The sequence below is a fragment of the Manacus vitellinus genome, unplaced genomic scaffold (assembly GCF_001715985.3).
Source record: "Manacus vitellinus isolate BGI_N305 unplaced genomic scaffold, ASM171598v3 scaffold_93_pilon, whole genome shotgun sequence".
Classification (NCBI taxonomy): Eukaryota; Metazoa; Chordata; class Aves; order Passeriformes; family Pipridae; genus Manacus; species Manacus vitellinus.
Window position 1 is genome coordinate 1,286,375 of NW_021940884.1, and position 16,062 is coordinate 1,302,436.

At 42.3% G+C, this 16,062-nt stretch overlaps 1 protein-coding gene across 1 annotated transcript; it reads left to right on the forward strand.

The window, feature by feature from the left end:
- The first annotated feature begins 4,794 nt into the window (after positions 1–4,794).
- On the forward strand, positions 4,795–12,652 carry LOC108642032 (interleukin-9 receptor-like). Its single transcript, XM_018086408.2, has 9 exons — positions 4,795–4,948; positions 5,829–5,919; positions 6,319–6,427; positions 8,205–8,398; positions 9,051–9,196; positions 9,538–9,712; positions 9,950–10,061; positions 11,066–11,150; positions 11,643–12,652. The coding sequence occupies exons 2-9, from the start codon at positions 5,841–5,843 to the stop codon at positions 12,180–12,182; spliced, it is 1,440 nt and encodes a 479-aa protein (XP_017941897.1). The 5' UTR covers positions 4,795–4,948; positions 5,829–5,840; the 3' UTR covers positions 12,183–12,652.
- The last annotated feature ends 3,410 nt before the right edge of the window (positions 12,653–16,062 follow it).

The following is a 16,062-nucleotide window of genomic DNA, read 5'->3' on the forward strand; positions in this document are numbered from 1 at the left end:
TATATTGTTTCTTTTACTAGAAACCTAGAACAAAAGAATCATGAGAAGGGTCCCTGTGCTTTTGTTCTGCTAGTTTGCTGAGCACAAAACAACACTATTGCATTAATTCTGATGGATTGTGCTCAAAAGAAGGACCACCCTGAAGAAATTATTTTTTAGGTACTCCTCTCTGACTGCAAGAGATGAATGTAAAGGAATCCAGCCAAAATAGTCCTCAGTGTTTGGGACTTTGCAGGCAAAAATATACTTTTTTAATGTATGCATGTGTGTATAGATACGTGTGTGTGTGTGTGTGTGTGTGTGTGTGTGTGTGGATATTGCTTTATTGCAGTAGTCATCCTTTGTACCAGGTTTTTCTCTCGGATCCAAGTATGTCAAATCTAAAAGTGCAAGGCTGTTTGTGAGCATCAAATTATGGGAAGATGGCTCTCCAAAGATGAAGGGAGAAAAAGACTGGTTATATGGGGTTCTCTGATAATCTCTGTAGTTGAGAAATCCAACCCCTTTTTCCTTATTCCCCAGCAGCTGGCATGCTGATCGTGTGAGTCTGCTGTGTGCACTTGATGTGCTTCTGTCAGGCATGTGCTCAGAGGCCTAGGTATTAAGAAGGTAGACAATCTATGGCTAATTTTTCTTAAAGGGCCTGCAGAAGTTTTTCTTTATAGGCAGAGATGATTGTTCATGATGGGTACCCCTCTAATCACACCTAGTAGTATAAAGGTGAATGTACACTTGGGTTAGTCCTAATGGATGGATGGATGTACCTGTTGGTACAGATGTGCTACTGCCTGTCATTGTTTTACTTCATAGGTGCCAGTCAGTGTCCTGCTTTTCTGTAGTGCCTGTTGGTGCTTCCTCTGGAAGAGATGTAAGCAAAGGAAGGGATTATGGCCAAGGGAAAGCAGGCCACTTATCACTAATTACTAAGATGTAATGGATGGAAACAGTGTTCAAGGGTCCAGGTCTGCTGTGTCTGCTCCCACTGTACACCACTCATTGTATCATAGAATCCTAGAATGGTGTGGATTGGAAGCGATCCCTGCCATGGGCTTGTCCAAGCCCTGTCCAGCTGGCATGGAACACTTCCAGGGATGGAACAGCCACAGCTTCTCTGGGTGACCTGTGCCAGGGCCTCGCCAACCCTACAGGGAAGAATTTCTGTCCAGTATCCAATCTAATCCTGTCCTCTGTCAGTGGGAAGGCATTCCCCCCTGTCATGTCACGTCATACCCTTGTCCAAAGTCCCTCTCTGCCTTTCTTATAGCCCTTTTAGATACTGAAAGGGGCTCTAAGGTTTCCTCGGAGCCTTCTCTTCTCCAGGTTATCAACCCCAATTCTCTCATCCTGCCTGCATTAGCAGAGGGCTCTAGCTCTCTGGTCATCTTCACGGCCTCCTCTGGACTTGCTCTAGCAGCTCCATGTCCTTCTTACATTGAGGACCCCAGAGCTGGACACAGTAGTGCAGGTGGTGGTCTCACAAGAGCAGGGTAGAGGGGTAGAACCCCTTCCCTCAACCTGCTGGTCACACTGCTTTTGATGCAGGCTGATGAAGGATTGGCTTTCTGGGTGGCAAACGTACATTGCTAGATCCTGCTGAGCTTCTTGTCAACATCATATCTTGCTGTGGGAGTGACAGCAAGAAAAACACATTTTGAAAGAGTCCAGAGCCTGAAGCTTCTGACTTCCTCTAAGATTTAGGTGAGCATAGAAGACCAGATGTATGAGCTGCAACAAGAAAAAATTACACTGATGAAACAATGTACTCTATATAAAAATTGATTTCAGAGGTGGAATAAAACCGAAGAGTCCTGTCTCTCTGCTGTGGGCTGGCATGTAATCTGACAAGTATCCAAGGATGCTCAAGCATGTTGAAGAAGCTTATGCACGCATCTCCATGTCAAATTTTTGCTCATGCTCTTATATGGCACTTCGTGTTTTGTCAGGCCTTTGTAGAACTTGTCTTACCTGTAGTCATCCAAAAGTCAGAGATGCAAAGGTCCTTTCTTGTGTCCATCCCTTTGAACCTATTACATTTCTCTACACAATTCTTCTATTTCTCTTTCTCATAAGCTTCTTGTCCCCACTTCCAAAGTCACTGACAACCTCTCCTTGTCCTGTTGTCATCTCTCATTTCTCCATCAAAAAGTGAACTCGATGTCAGCTTCCTCCTCCCACTAGATTGTTAAATCACCTCCTCCTAATCACCCTTTATGCTACTGCTTATATATTGAAGGTACTGCCTGCAATTCGCCTGGGCTACCTCATTCTTTGGGTCTCCTTGTAAAGCTCTGCTTTACTGAGTTGCTAAAACCCAGATGATATCTAGGCTACCCACATGATGGGACTGTGTTGTCACCTTCTTGTTCTACTTCCCCTCTCAGTGTTATCTATCAAATAATTTATTTCACCTTATAAATTCTTAAAAGAAAATCTTTTTATTATGTGTTCAGCTGGACCCGAAATGTGGAGGTGAATCTGTGAATATGAATTCCTAGTAATAGATCTACCAATAACCGTCAATCATGTGCCTTTCTATTGGTAAGCAGCTGAGAGCATTTGAAAAATCTGTGCTGTACAAACTCTGCTTCAAAGTTACTTAAAATTACTTTTGGGAAATGGAGGCTGCTGGTGGAACTACAGGAGGGAAGGGGAAAGGCAAGGCTGCAAGGCCTCATTTCCTTGAGCAGGTAACAGGCAGAACAACTCGGCCCTGGAAACATGCAGAAAGGATGGAAACACCATTGCAACAGCTTGAGACTACCTAGGAACTCAAGGTCACTACTCAGCTCCTGGTGCTGAGCTAATATCCAGACTGGTGGAAGCATGTCTGGTGTATTGTTTCAGGGTGTCATCTCAGGCATTTGGTCTCTTTCTTTCCTGCAGAGTAAAGGTGGTTCCTCCAGTTTTCACAGGGCTTTTCTGGCTTCACCCACAACTGCCCAGTGTGGCAGAAACTGGGCATTAGAACGTGAAAAACCAGCAGGCAACCTGGCTAAAAAATTGATTTGTCTTCCAGTGCTGGCAGCTGCTGTAATAGCACCTGGGTAGCTGGCACTGGGTTTCCATCTGAGCTACCGGGATTTTGTATTGTTTTTCAAGATACCCAAGAAAGATTTATAGACTACAAGTCTTGCATCATATGTTTAGGCAAGAGGTTCCAGCAATAAAGGTAGTTCCCCTTTGTACAAATTCTACACTTTATTTCTGTCTAATTGTATCTACCTTCAGTGTCTAACAAGTGCATTCTTTCCATCTGTCTCTAGGAGATTTAAAAAAAAAAAAGATTTTTCTCCTATGTGAAATCACCTTCCCATGTAAGATACTTATGGCTGGTGTGACATTACTACTTAGTGTTTCCTTTGGTTAAGTTAAAGAGATTTAGTTGGTCTTTAAGGGTTGATTTCTGAGAAAAGTTATCCAAGATCATATCATTCTTATAGCCCTTTCCAGAACCATTTTTATATTGACAGCATCTCTTTGTCTAAAGTATGGATCCCAAGAGAAGAAATTATTCAATATTACATGTAGCTACAATAACATTTCTTTTAACCCATATGCATCCACAGTCTGTGTGTTAGCTCCTCTAATTGCATTAATGTACTGCAGAATCTTGTTCATCTGGTTATGTGCTATTTCCTGAAATAATTTTCTGATAAGCCTTTCAGAATTCAGTGTTACATGACCTACTTATGACTAACATTCATGGCTTCTAATGCAGAAATTTGCATTTAAACATGCTGTATTTGTTTCCAGGTGGGCTAGAGAGCCAGAAATGTCTGACACATTTTGAATACTGAAGAACTGAACAAAGTACTTCTTACGTGGGGTGGGGGGAGTTTATAAAATTAATAGCAATTACCTGGAAACATTCTGTCCTGGTTTACTTATCTTAACCTATGTTTGTTTATTTGTTTGTGTGCCTGAACGAGTTCTTGTAAGCACATGTATCATTCTACTTAATGCAGCTCTGTCTATATCATATTTAGTCACTATGACTGTATTTATCTCAGGGATCACACGCAACCCTGATTAGAATGATAAGCAGGAGAGGCTTCATGCCTCCCAGCCTCCTGCAGCTAAAATCAGCTACTGGTGACACTTCCTCTTGACAACCCCCACTCTGAAGAAGGTCTGCAGCAAAACAGAGTGCTTACCAAAAACCCATAAATGAAGAGGTGGGGAAGTGGTAGCCAGAAAGATTCCTTTTCTCTTGATAAGTTTCTGAAACATTGTAATTATTTTACTATTCGATTCAGAAAAGGGATACCATAAGCAGGCATGATCACAGGCAAGAAGTTTTATGTGGATGCTACTGTATAGCTTTGTGAAATTCATGACTGGAAGGATACTCTTGGTCATGGAGTCCAGTTCCTGCTGTTGTAGCCATCAGATCACTTAATCCCTTCAGTAAAACAATCCTAATGATTTAAATATCACAATCCTTGCTAAGCATAGGCTTTTTCTCGCTCACTTATATTCTAGATTACTTCAGATCCTTTGTTGGTTTGAAATCATGATCTTATTCTATAGCCAGGCTGTATCTGTTTGGTCCTGTGCTAATGCTGTACTTAGTGTTTCTCCTATCCTGACACTCTCTCCCTTTTCCCCAGCTTGTCCTGAAAGAGATCATAATCTCTGGCAAATTTTGGTTGATAGTTGTTGGTTTGGGTTTTTTGGTTTTGTTTTTTTTAATAATAACTAACCCAAGCTCTTCTAAGACAGAAAATTCTCAGACTCTTACGTTAGCCCAGCCCTAGAGCTCAGTTCAGTGTACATGCTAGGCAAGCAGTGCAAACAGTGTTCCTCCAAAATTCTTTTAATTTTTCAAGAAACTGTTTTTGTTTATTAGTGGTCTCTGTCTACAAACTCACTCCATGTTTTCTGGGTTTCAGGCTCCTTGGAGCATCACACTCCTTGCAGCAGTGCTGGGCTCATTTGCTGTGTTCAGGTAACAGCAAGTATTGCAAACTGAAAACATCTTTTAAAAACACCATGTATTGCTGAGTAGATCAGGTCCATATTCTTCATATTAAACTTTGCCGTAAGAATACCAAATCAGAAGCTTTCAGTGAAAAAGTATAATTTTAAATTAAAACTTCATCAGGAGAGAATTCACAGAACGGAATTTCTAATTAAAAAAAAAAATGAGTCCAGCTTAACACTGTACAGAGGTAGTGTTCCATATTGCAGAAGATACACTTCAAACATCCTTACACAAACCTTCTGTGAACTGGGGTAATGACTAGGTCCTAAGTATTCTACATCTCTCAATGAATGCTTTGACAGGAGCATATCAGTTATTCTCTGTTTCTCTTTTCTGAATATGCAGAAATTATGTCTGCTCCAGGAGGCCCCTGAGCTGCAAATGTCTGGAGGCTGAGAATGTTTTCAGAGAAGAATATCTATGCTCTATTGCTATGATTTTTCTCTAAGCATCTGGTTTCGGTTGCTGTCAGAAATGAGATACAGGGAAACATGAACATTTTTTCCAACCCACTGTGGCTCTCTGCTGCTCTTAAATTGTCATAAACCAGATGCCAAAAATGCAGGAAGAAGGAAAGATGAAACACCCACCCTTTCACCCACCCTTGATCAAATTGCAGGAATTAAAGATTTCCTTTAATGCAGCTCGTGCTTTAGATTCCTGTACAAAGTATTATTTACTGCCATGAGAAGACCAGTTCCTATAGAAGAAATTATATAGCTGAGCTGGTGCCCTGAGAGATTCAAGATAAGCTTGCATCACACTTGCAGAAGCAAGTAGGTAAAGCTTCAACCTGCTGGTACAAATACTGACAAAACTGCTCCTAAAAATTGTTCTGTTTCAGATATTATCTGGAATGGGAAGAGTTGTGTGGCAGCTGGGCCTCCGGCTGTGTATCACTGCTGTGCTGCTCTTTGGTGGAGGAAGAGGGAGAGGTAAGAGGAGATCTGGAATAGGTTCACCGTAGGAAAACAGGCATATACCTGTGCTCATTTTTCATTCACAGACTCTTAAATATGCAACCCAAGATTCTGCCCTTTCCTAGGCCCCAGGAACCAGTACAGCTGGCTGGTAATGCCAAGCCTAGGGAACTGAGCACATACTGGATAAGCTGGGCAGCAGAAAAAGTGTAGCTACTGCCCAAGGTCCCTGCCCTAAGATCTTACACTCATCTCATGCAGTGAAGTGTGGTACAAGAGAGGAAGAACATGATGGGGAAGATTAGATGTAGTGTCAGTAAAGGAAGTACTAGCAAGTAATGCATTTATTTGATGTACTGAGCAAGGCCTCATCCAGTGATACACGAATCCAGCTCTGGTCTCCTTCCTCTGCAGAGCTCTGTGGCAGCCTGAGCTGCCTGAATAACTACATAACTACTGTGAACTGCACATGGGTGACAGAGAAGCCCGTGGGCGATGGACCTTTCCACCTGCATTTCACCAAGTAAGAGCCACATACCGAGTGCTGCCTGTGGCAGCCCCAGCCCTGGCATGGGCAGGATGGCATGGAAAAGCAGAGATGGGGTCCAGCTGTGGGCTTTGCTCCCTCCACAGCAGTAGGAGACCTGTGGCACAGCTACCTTTGCCACCCCATCACCCCAGACCTGGGCTACCTTGGAAGCTGCTTCCTTTTGTGGGCCCACAGCCTCAGCTGGGGCAGCTGAGGTACAGTGCACACAGCTGCATGTTCTCCTGCCAGCTCTGGCTATCCACCCAGTGAACTGTTCTGGCAGGTGCCTCAGCATAGGGAGCCTTTCCTTCCTGGCCTTCAGTCTCTGTGATCTGGGAACTTCCAGAGCCCATCGTCCATGAAGCTCCCTAATCAACTTCTAATAATTTCTTGTCTTTTTGCCTAGAAATTAAACCACTAGTGGTTTAATCTATTAGTTAGTGTATATATATACAAGTCCAGTGAGTTATAAGCTTTAATAACAGATTTATTCAGTGCTGGTGAGGCCACCCCTGCAGTGCTGTGTCCAGTTCTGGGCCCCTCAGTTCAGGAAGGACATTGAGAGGCTGGAGCAGGTCCAGAGAAGAGCAACGAGGCTGGGGAAGGGACTCGAGCACAAGTCCTGTGAGGAGAGGCTGAGGGAGCTGGGGTTGTTTAGCCTGGAGAAGAGGAGGCTCAGGGGAGACCTCATCACTCTCTACAACTCCCTGACAGGAGGGTGTAGCCAGGTGAGGGTCGGGCTCTTCTCCCAGGAACCAGCAGTAGGACAAGAGGGCTCGGTCTTCAGCTGTGCCAAGGGAGGTTTAGGTTGGATATTAGGAAAAATTTTTTTACAGAGAGAGTAATCAGACATTGGAATGGGCTGCCCAGGGAGGTGGTGGATTCACCGTCCCTGGAGGTTTTTCAGATGAGACTGGATGTGGCATCAGTGCCATGGGCTGGTAACCACAGCTGTGTTAGACCAAGGGTTGGACTTGATGATCTCGGAGGTCTTTTCCAACCTGGTCGATTCTGTGATTTAGAATATTATCTGAATAGTGTTTCCTCTAATGGAAACAATAGGGTGAATAGTTTGCTATGTGACAGGATAATTTGAGATGAATGTGTTTAGATTATGCAATAACATTGTCTTGACCACCAGTAACTATTACATGAGGGTAAGCCATGCTGACATTAGATGCCTCATATTCTGGTACGGTTAAGTCAAAAATAGCCTAGCTCTAAATAATACTGGGGTTTAGATCTATGAAGAACTGCCAAGCTGATAAACTGTGATATCCCTGTTTCTTGTGGGATCCCATGCAACATGAAAAATTTGCTAATAAATGGCTACACCACAAAACAACAAACCAAATTCCAACATGTTTTGCTGTCAGTACTGATGTTTGTTCCTAGCAAAAGAGGCCTTAATGTACAGCTCATTGCTTCTGTCCTGTGCAGTTGTAACTAACTTCTTCCCCCCTACCCAGCTGCTTTCCTGGCAATGACATGCAGCCCTCTCACTTTCAGAGAGGGCAGATGTTGGGCTCTGTATGCAGCTCCTTGAAGGTCTGGTGCTTTCAGCAGAGAGGTTATGAAGGCATCTCCTTCCTCCCTATTCAGCCCTGCCATCCAGCCAGCTTTAGGATTGCTTTCTGTGCTCTCTGCACTAAAGAGGTTCATGGTCTTCCAGAGTGTGGTGGTGTGCTAAGCTGCCACATGTTCTTCATAAACTGAAAAAACACTTCATTGTATGCCTTCAAAGAAACTTTCAGCCTTTTTATTCTTCTAGCCTCTGGTCAAAGGGCCACAACGCCAGCTGCAAACTGACTGCCACAGAGAGCATGCAGAATCAGTACCACTGCACAATTCATTTAGCCAGCCAGATCTTGGAAACAGATGGTTATAGAGTCTCTCTCCAAGGAAACTTCTTTGGCCGTAATCACAAATACATTACCTTTCCAGTGTACAATCCCCGCAAGCACAGTAAGTATGAACAAGGGCGGTCGTGAGCTGTGGCTCTGCCCAGCAGCTTTGGGGTAGGTCTGATATGCTCTCTAACAAAGGGTGTCTCAAAGACAGCAAGTGGAAACAATGAAAGCAAGCCAGACTGTCCATTCCTGGAGAGTGTGCTGTGTGGACTGTACCAGTGAGGATGCAGTCCCTGAGTCTCTCCATTCTGACCTTTCTAAGACTTTAGAGAGGGCTGGCTCTGGAGCATCTTTCAAGAAGACTTCGCACTTGCATCATGTTTTCTTGTGCCATAGATAATTTACAATTAGATTGCCACAATTGTTTGTTTTGTTGTTTTACTTTTTCCTGAGAAATTATGTAATGAGAAATCAAACTCACGGATTTAATTGAATGTCCCGTGGCCTGGTACTTCAGAGAAATGCTCTAGTATCTGAAATACTAGTATCTAGTATCTAGTGTCTATATGTGTGGTATGTTTTTAGGGCAGAATGTGACATCCAGAGTGGTTCTTTGCTTGCAAGATTATCCCCAGAGACTGCTGGAGTTATTGTTAATTTATGTCAGTTTTGTAGCTGCTCTGATCCAACCTGGAAACTAATTTGGTCTACTTCTGGTCTTAGTATCACTCAAATATTGTGAAAAAACCTGCCTCCTCTATTTACAGTAAAACTTGATCCACCTTTGAACCTCCAGAGCAATGCCACTGCCAGCAAGTGTCAGATATGGTGGAGTGTGTGGAATGTGCCTTGGTACCTCGTTGAAATTCTCCAATATGAATTGCAGTACAAGGAGTACAGCATGTCCTGGGAGGTAATGGATGAGACACACAGTGATGCTGCCTTGCTCTTTGGGCACAACAGCCTTGCTAATCAGCTCAGGGCTCTCTGCCAGCTGACTCTTTTAATCTGGCCTTTCTGGTTTCCCATATGAAGTCTGAAAGATTTTATATAAATCAATCCTGGAGATCAATAACTCTTCTCATGACCCCTACATTCATAAGTCACCCATCCTCATGCAGGCCCTCTTCTTGCATCTAAGAAAAGAGAATTTGAAAAAGAAAAGGGAAAAAAAAAAACCAACAAAAAAGAGTATTTAAAAGACCATCCCTTTGCCCAGCCTTGTTAACAGAAATGCTTTGCAATACTTTTCAGATTGCATTGAACAAGACACCATCCAGTTCACTGCCACAGATAGAAATTGAAGCAACAGAGCTTCGCAGTGGCATTGCTTACATTGCAAGAGTTCGCTGCAAAGTTTCTGAAAATGAGAATTCCTACCACAGTCAGTGGAGTGAGTGGAGCCAGACAACGGTGTTTCAAAGAGCAGGTACAAAGAATGTTGTTTTCATCTTAATTCATTTCATGTCCATGTTCCAAAAAAAAGGAAGATATGTGGAAAAATGGAGCTTTACAAAACAGAACTAGCTTTCTTCAAGTGTTCATAGCCAAGTTACTTTCCTTGAGGACTTTAGCAGCCTGTTTCATTTGGATTGCTTGGTTATTTGGAGTTCTATCCTGACTTCTAGACTTTTGCTAAAAATTTTTGTGCTAATTGTTTTCCTAGATGTACCAAAACTGTCTGAGAAGATCTTAAATACCACTATGCAGCTCTTGTTCATTCCTCTGAGTTTGGGCACTCTACTCTATTTATTCTGGAACTGCAAACTTTCTTCAAGGTATGTGATAGTTTTTCATTAAGTTCCCCTTGATCTTTATGGCCTGAAGAGGATAAATCAAGAGTTGTTATATCCCTTTTCCTTCCTGTTTCTCCTGCACAGGCTCAGTCATTGTCAAAACCTCTTTTGACAGTCATGGGACATGACATATTCCTTGGCTGATGATAGTTAATGACCCACTATACAGTCCTTAAGGAGACCAAAGTACCCTTGTGACTCCCAAACTCAGCTGAAACTCAAGGATGAGGGTCTCTTGGAGCTAAAGAAATTTAAAGCCATGGAAATTTCTTGTTAAGCTTCATGTAGATAAATTAAAAGTGCAAGTACCTAGCAATCCATAAAGGTGGTTAAACTGATGTCAATGTTAAGCTACTCGTGACATACCTGGCAGCAGTCGGTATGTAAAATAGCAATATAGGCAAGCTAGACTGACTCAGATTCTGTTGAGATCAAGTTTACAGAGAACAAAGTGGTTTAGAACCTTGGTTCAACCATCTTCTGCCATTTTTTATGCTGTCAGAGCAAAGGTAAATCTCCTACCTCTTTTTTTTTCTGCCTTGACATACATTATTATGCTCCATACACACATCATTCTTAGAGAAACAGAATACTTGACAAAATGCAATAAAGTATTTTACAGGATAGACTCTAATAAATGGGCAAGAATGTCTGGCAGAATTTCTCTGTCTAAATATAATGAAGCTAGAATTCTCTAAAACACTTCCAGAAACAGTGGTTTAGATCAAGGAAGCTGAAAAACAAATGTTTCAATAGCTTGGTGCATATAATGGGTAATACACCAGTAATAAGTTTTTGGATATTCCTAAGAAACTTTTAAGACTGCTTCAGGCTAGAAACATTAAATGCATGCATAGGTAGCAGACAAATGATTGCATGAGATGTCAGAAGTCATGGTAAGTGTGGAGGTTGCATCCAATCAGTATCATGGAGACAGAATACAGAAAAATTTTCCGGGTTTTTTAAGAGTTGTTTTCTCACTTTAGGGCAAAAAGTCTCACCTGCTTTAACATTCCCACACCAGCTGCTTTCTTTCAGCCACTCTATAGTTTGCACAATGGGAATTTCAAGGTAAGAAATAAGTTTAATTCCTTTCTTATGATCCTCGGTTCACGATGGGAGGATTTTTTTTTTTTCTGGGATTAATCATTCTAGCTCCTGAGCAGAGTTACTGACAGGTGGTTCTGCTCTTCCTAAGAGTTTACAGTTTCTCAGTTTCTTGTCTCCACATACTAGCTGACCAGCAGAGCTCCTGTCCAACTTCTCACTCCTTAGAAGTAGAACCCCTCTAGTCACTTTGAACTCTGGCTGAATCTAAAAGGTGCACCCTGTCCTTTCAAAGCCAAAGCAATACAAGTAGCTTGCATTGTATTCTGGAGGCGAAATCTTGTAAAATTTCTTGTAAAGCTTTGTGAAATTAGCAGCTAGATTGTCTACACTATTACTCTAACTTGGCCTGTTATATTTGCACTAAACCTCTGGATTATTGTGCCAAAGCCATATACACAGAATATTTTGGAATAACTATGAAAAATGACCCAAACTTATTGATCCTTTCACTAGGACTGGGTTGGACCTAATGAGGCTTGTGGCCAATTTGGAAGAGAAGAGGCCAGCAACTCAAGCAAAGTGACTGCAGATAGAGTTTATGATCTAAACACCCAGGAACTGATTTCCCAGATCTCTGGGAAACCTCGGGAAAGCACAAATCTGGTTGCTGCAGAAGAAAACTTTGTATTTGCCCCAGGTCCAAGCCAGCAATATGTCCCCAGTAGGTATATAAGAGCTGAAGAGATAGAAGTGAGGCCAGGACTATTGTTTGCACCGAACCATGCTGATGACACAGTTGGCCTGAAAATCTCTGAAATAATTAAAGACAATTCTGAGAGCCCTAGCATGGGAAGGAATTATTTCTCTCACTCACAGCATGGAAAGGGTGACTTTCTTATGCTTCAGGAATCTTTGGAGATAGAAGATGTGTCCTTCAGTGGTAGTGACTATTGTACCTTGTGTGACAATGATACCACAGGAGGTCTGATTCCTGCTGAACCACTGAAGCTCTCCGATGGCAATAGTCTTGTCAAACATCAGAATGATCAGTGACCTTCCCTGAGGAATACTGCCTACAAAGATTCTGGTGCTCTTCTCTCACCTCCCAGCATTGTCTTCCTAAGTGGCTTAAATGGTGACTGTGCAGACAATTGCAAACTTGTATAATTTTAAAATAAATCTTCAATTCCTGTACTTCAGAAGAAGATTGTGATCAAGTCCTCTGGCTAGCAAATACTACCCCTACAGGCATGGCAAAGCCCAACTCCAGCAACATCTGTTGTCTCAGAGATACATTACCATGCCCTTCCCTGAATTAACCTCCTGCCAGCAGAGGTCCAGTAACCGCCGGTCTAAGGAGGCAGCAGCAGACCCGCTGTTTTTCCTCAGGAAGAGCTATTGGAATTGTGTGCCTCTTGGAAGCAGCAATATTTGCAATGTGATGAACCATGATTTAAACTCCATAATTTTTTAAAGCTATGCATAATTCTTCATAAAATCACAATAAACGATTTTCGCTAAAGAGGGTAATTTTGCTTCTTAATGCATTGATGACTTCAACTGGTTCCTGATTTGATCAGAATTTGTAATTGCTCTGTTTAAAGATCATCAGACAGTGGACCTTGATCTTTATTATTGTGAAAGGCTCTAACTTTTTATTTTGCAATAACTAAGCCTCATGTACTGCTTTGATTTTAACAAAAATTTATCTCAAGGTTAAGTGGCTGGGCTGATCTAATGGAGAAAGATGAAAAGCAAGAACAGCACACATGAGGCTTACTTAATCACAATACAGGCCAGGCTTACTGGCTCTCCAAGGTGATGAGTCCTTTGTCTTAACTGCACAACAGGTACAGCCTTTCTGAGCTGGATATCTAGAGATTTACTTTCTGTCCTAGAAAATACTATACACAATTAATTTACCACCAAGCAGATTTCTGGAGTCTTAGTTGGATCTCCTCAATTTAATAGGCTCAACAGTTTTAGCAAGCATAGTGAGATATGTAGACATGCATCTAAACTAGCTGGCACATGCATATATACAGTCACATACATTTATTCCTCCGTCTTTGGAATGCTTCCCTTGTCTCTCTGCTGACCATTAGCACTGAATAGTTTTGACAAGGCAAAGAAACATTTCATTTATAAGTAACAAAGTAGGTTGAGACATCCTTCCCAAAAAACATGCTAGGCCAGAGAATTGTTGTGAGGAGTCTTCAACTGTGAGAAAAACAGGAACAGAAGGAGAAGTTCACATCCAATTTGCATGACAGCCATAGGAGGTAACAGCAGTGATTTGTTTTCAGTGTTGTAAGCAAAGGGCTTACTTGATATCTGAAAATATTATCCCATTTATGGTCCTTTGTGGTTTTTAACTTGTGAAAACTGTATTCAAGTGTGCTTCTTTTACTATACCTCAATCTAATGGCAAGAGAAGAATGTGCTGTTGCTGTCGTTAAGAGTTGCTATAATTTCCTCAGGATAAGAAAATCATATAACAAGACTACACACCTGAAGGATTTTGGCGATCCTAAACTTTTAGACCTCATGGTGTGGTTTGATGTAGTGTCTCAAATTTCAAATCTTCAGAATCAGAGGGATGCTTTCTGAAATTGTCAGATCAATTGTATCTTAAATCTCTCAGATCTTGATAGCCCTTGCTTATGAACATGTCTGCACAGAAAGTGAACCAGTTTCATAAAATCTTGCTCAGTTAAGAAGGTATTCTGTACTAGGAGTATTAGCAAAATCAGAGTGGGAACGATTATATTCAGATATGGTAAGGAGCAGCAGGTCAGGCTATGGAAGGGAGAACAAAAAACTTCATGACATAAAGAAGCAAAAGAAAACAGAGAGGTTGAATGTAGTCAGAAATTACTTGAGAGAAATGAAAAGTCAAAGATGCTGCTGCCTGTGTCCATTAGGGTAGGACAGGAAGACTGTAACAACTGAGTCTGCAGGTGATGAGAGGCTGATGGTTAAAAAGCTGCAATAATATTCCAGCATCAGCGGTTCTCCAGATGAAACAACTTTCAGCGGCTTCTGCTTTTATGGAGTTACTTATAAATGTTAGTTGTTGTCACTAGAAAAAAAAGAACAAAATACCTCTGCTTTACAATTAGGTCTTTGGAACAATCAAAGCCTCATTTTTATTCAGCCAATGAAATACTACAAATTTTCTACAAAAGTAGTCTATAAAACTCCTTTTTCCCCCTGGCCTTTTGCTTTGTGTTTTTATTTTAAGGTTTTCTGTTCATTTTTTGTGTGTGTCATGTTTGAGACTCGTATTAGGATCAAGCTATGTTTTTTAAAGCTTCTTCTAGAATCTCTGAACTATTCTAAGGCTGAGTTTTGCCTCTAAGTATCCCTCCAGTGGAAGATAGAGAACTACAATCTAGTAATGAGACATAATATGGGCTCTGGTCAAGCCTGTGAAGCCTTTCATATCCTGGGACTACCAAGTGCATGCTGTGTGTATCACCTGCAACCAGAACAAAGTGGCCAGCATTTTCATGTGAGTCTGACAGAACTGTCATGTAATATTATTATAAGTCTGTGCTTCTCTGTTGCTTCCTTTCTTTGTGTTCACAACTCTATGTTGTGTAATGTTTGAAACAGCTCTAAACTTAGCTCTGTGCAATCCATACATTTTACTAGTTCTATGATGAGCCTGATACTTTTTGAGCCTTATAAAAATATGCATGGACATAAACAAACATAAATCCAACTGGTCAATCTGCTATGCAGACCATTGTGATATTGTCTAGAAAAAAATTGTGCCAGATGAAATGGAAAAGAATCTGCCTTTTGACCAGGAGGATCTCTTTGAAGAGCAGCGTTCAGTAGCCACAAACACAGTTACAGCATTAATCTGGGGACAGAGTGGCTAGAGAGCACCCAGACAGAGAGGGACCTGGGAGTTTGGATTGACAAGAAGCTGAACATGAGCCAGCAGTGTGCCCAGGTGGCTAAGAAGGCCAATGGCATCCTGGCCTGGATCAGGAACAATGCGGCCAGCAGGTCCAAGGAAGTGATTCTTCCCCTGGACTCAGCGCTGGTGAGGCCACACCTTGAGTGCTGTGCCCAGTTCTGGGCCCCTCAGCTCAGGAAGGACATTGAGGTCCTGGAGCAGGTGCAGAGAAGGGCAACTAGACTGGTGAAGGGAGTCAAACACAAGTCCTAGGAGGAGAGGCTGAGGGAGCTGGGGCTGTTCAGCCTGGAGAAGAGGAGGCTCAGGGGAGACCTCATCACCCTCTACAACTCCCTGACAGGAGGCTGTAGCCAGGTGGGGGTTGGTCTCTTTTCCCAGGCAAAGATCAGCAAGACAAGAGGGTGTGGTCTCAAGTTGTGCCAGGGGAGGTTTAGGTTAGATATTAGAAAGAACTTCTTTACAGAGAGGGTCAGACATTGGAATGGGCTGCCCAGGGAAGTGGTGGATTCTCCGTCCTTGGAGATATTTAAAAAGAGACTGGATGTGGCACTTAGTGCCATGGTCTGGGAACTGCAGCGGTAATGGATCAAGGGTTGGACTTGATGATCTCGAAAGTTCCTTCCAACCCAGCTGATTCTATGATTCTATGAATGCCTAAGCTACACAAAAGCTTTTTGCTACTTGGCAGAGTTTCTCTGAGAGGCCTAAAATGTGACTCCAGTCTGAAAATGAGTGAAGGTAGGCTTACAACAATAAACTACACATCTCCACTGACCCACGCATCCAACCTATTAGAAGATTACTATCAGTTTTTCTACTCTGAAAGAAAAGGATGAGAAAATTATCATACAGGAAAGCTGGCTGGCTGTTGTCCTTTTCTGCCTCATCCTTTTGAGTAATGCCTCACAATTCTGTGAATTCCTTGACAAATTCCAATTGTCCGCTGCAGTGTCGTGGTCGGCGGGGTCCCCACTGGGTCCAGCGGGCGCGGGCCGGGGCGAC

Coding starts and splice junctions, on each gene's coding strand:
- LOC108642032 (XM_018086408.2), top strand. CDS start 5,841: ATGGGAAGAGTTGTGTGGCAGCTGGGCCTCCGGCTGTGTATCACTGCT. Junction 5,920..6,318: donor TGGTGGAGGAAGAGGGAGAG/GTAAGAGGAGAT, acceptor CTTCCTCTGCAG/AGCTCTGTGGCAGCCTGAGC. Junction 9,713..9,949: donor AACGGTGTTTCAAAGAGCAG/GTACAAAGAATG, acceptor TTGTTTTCCTAG/ATGTACCAAAACTGTCTGAG.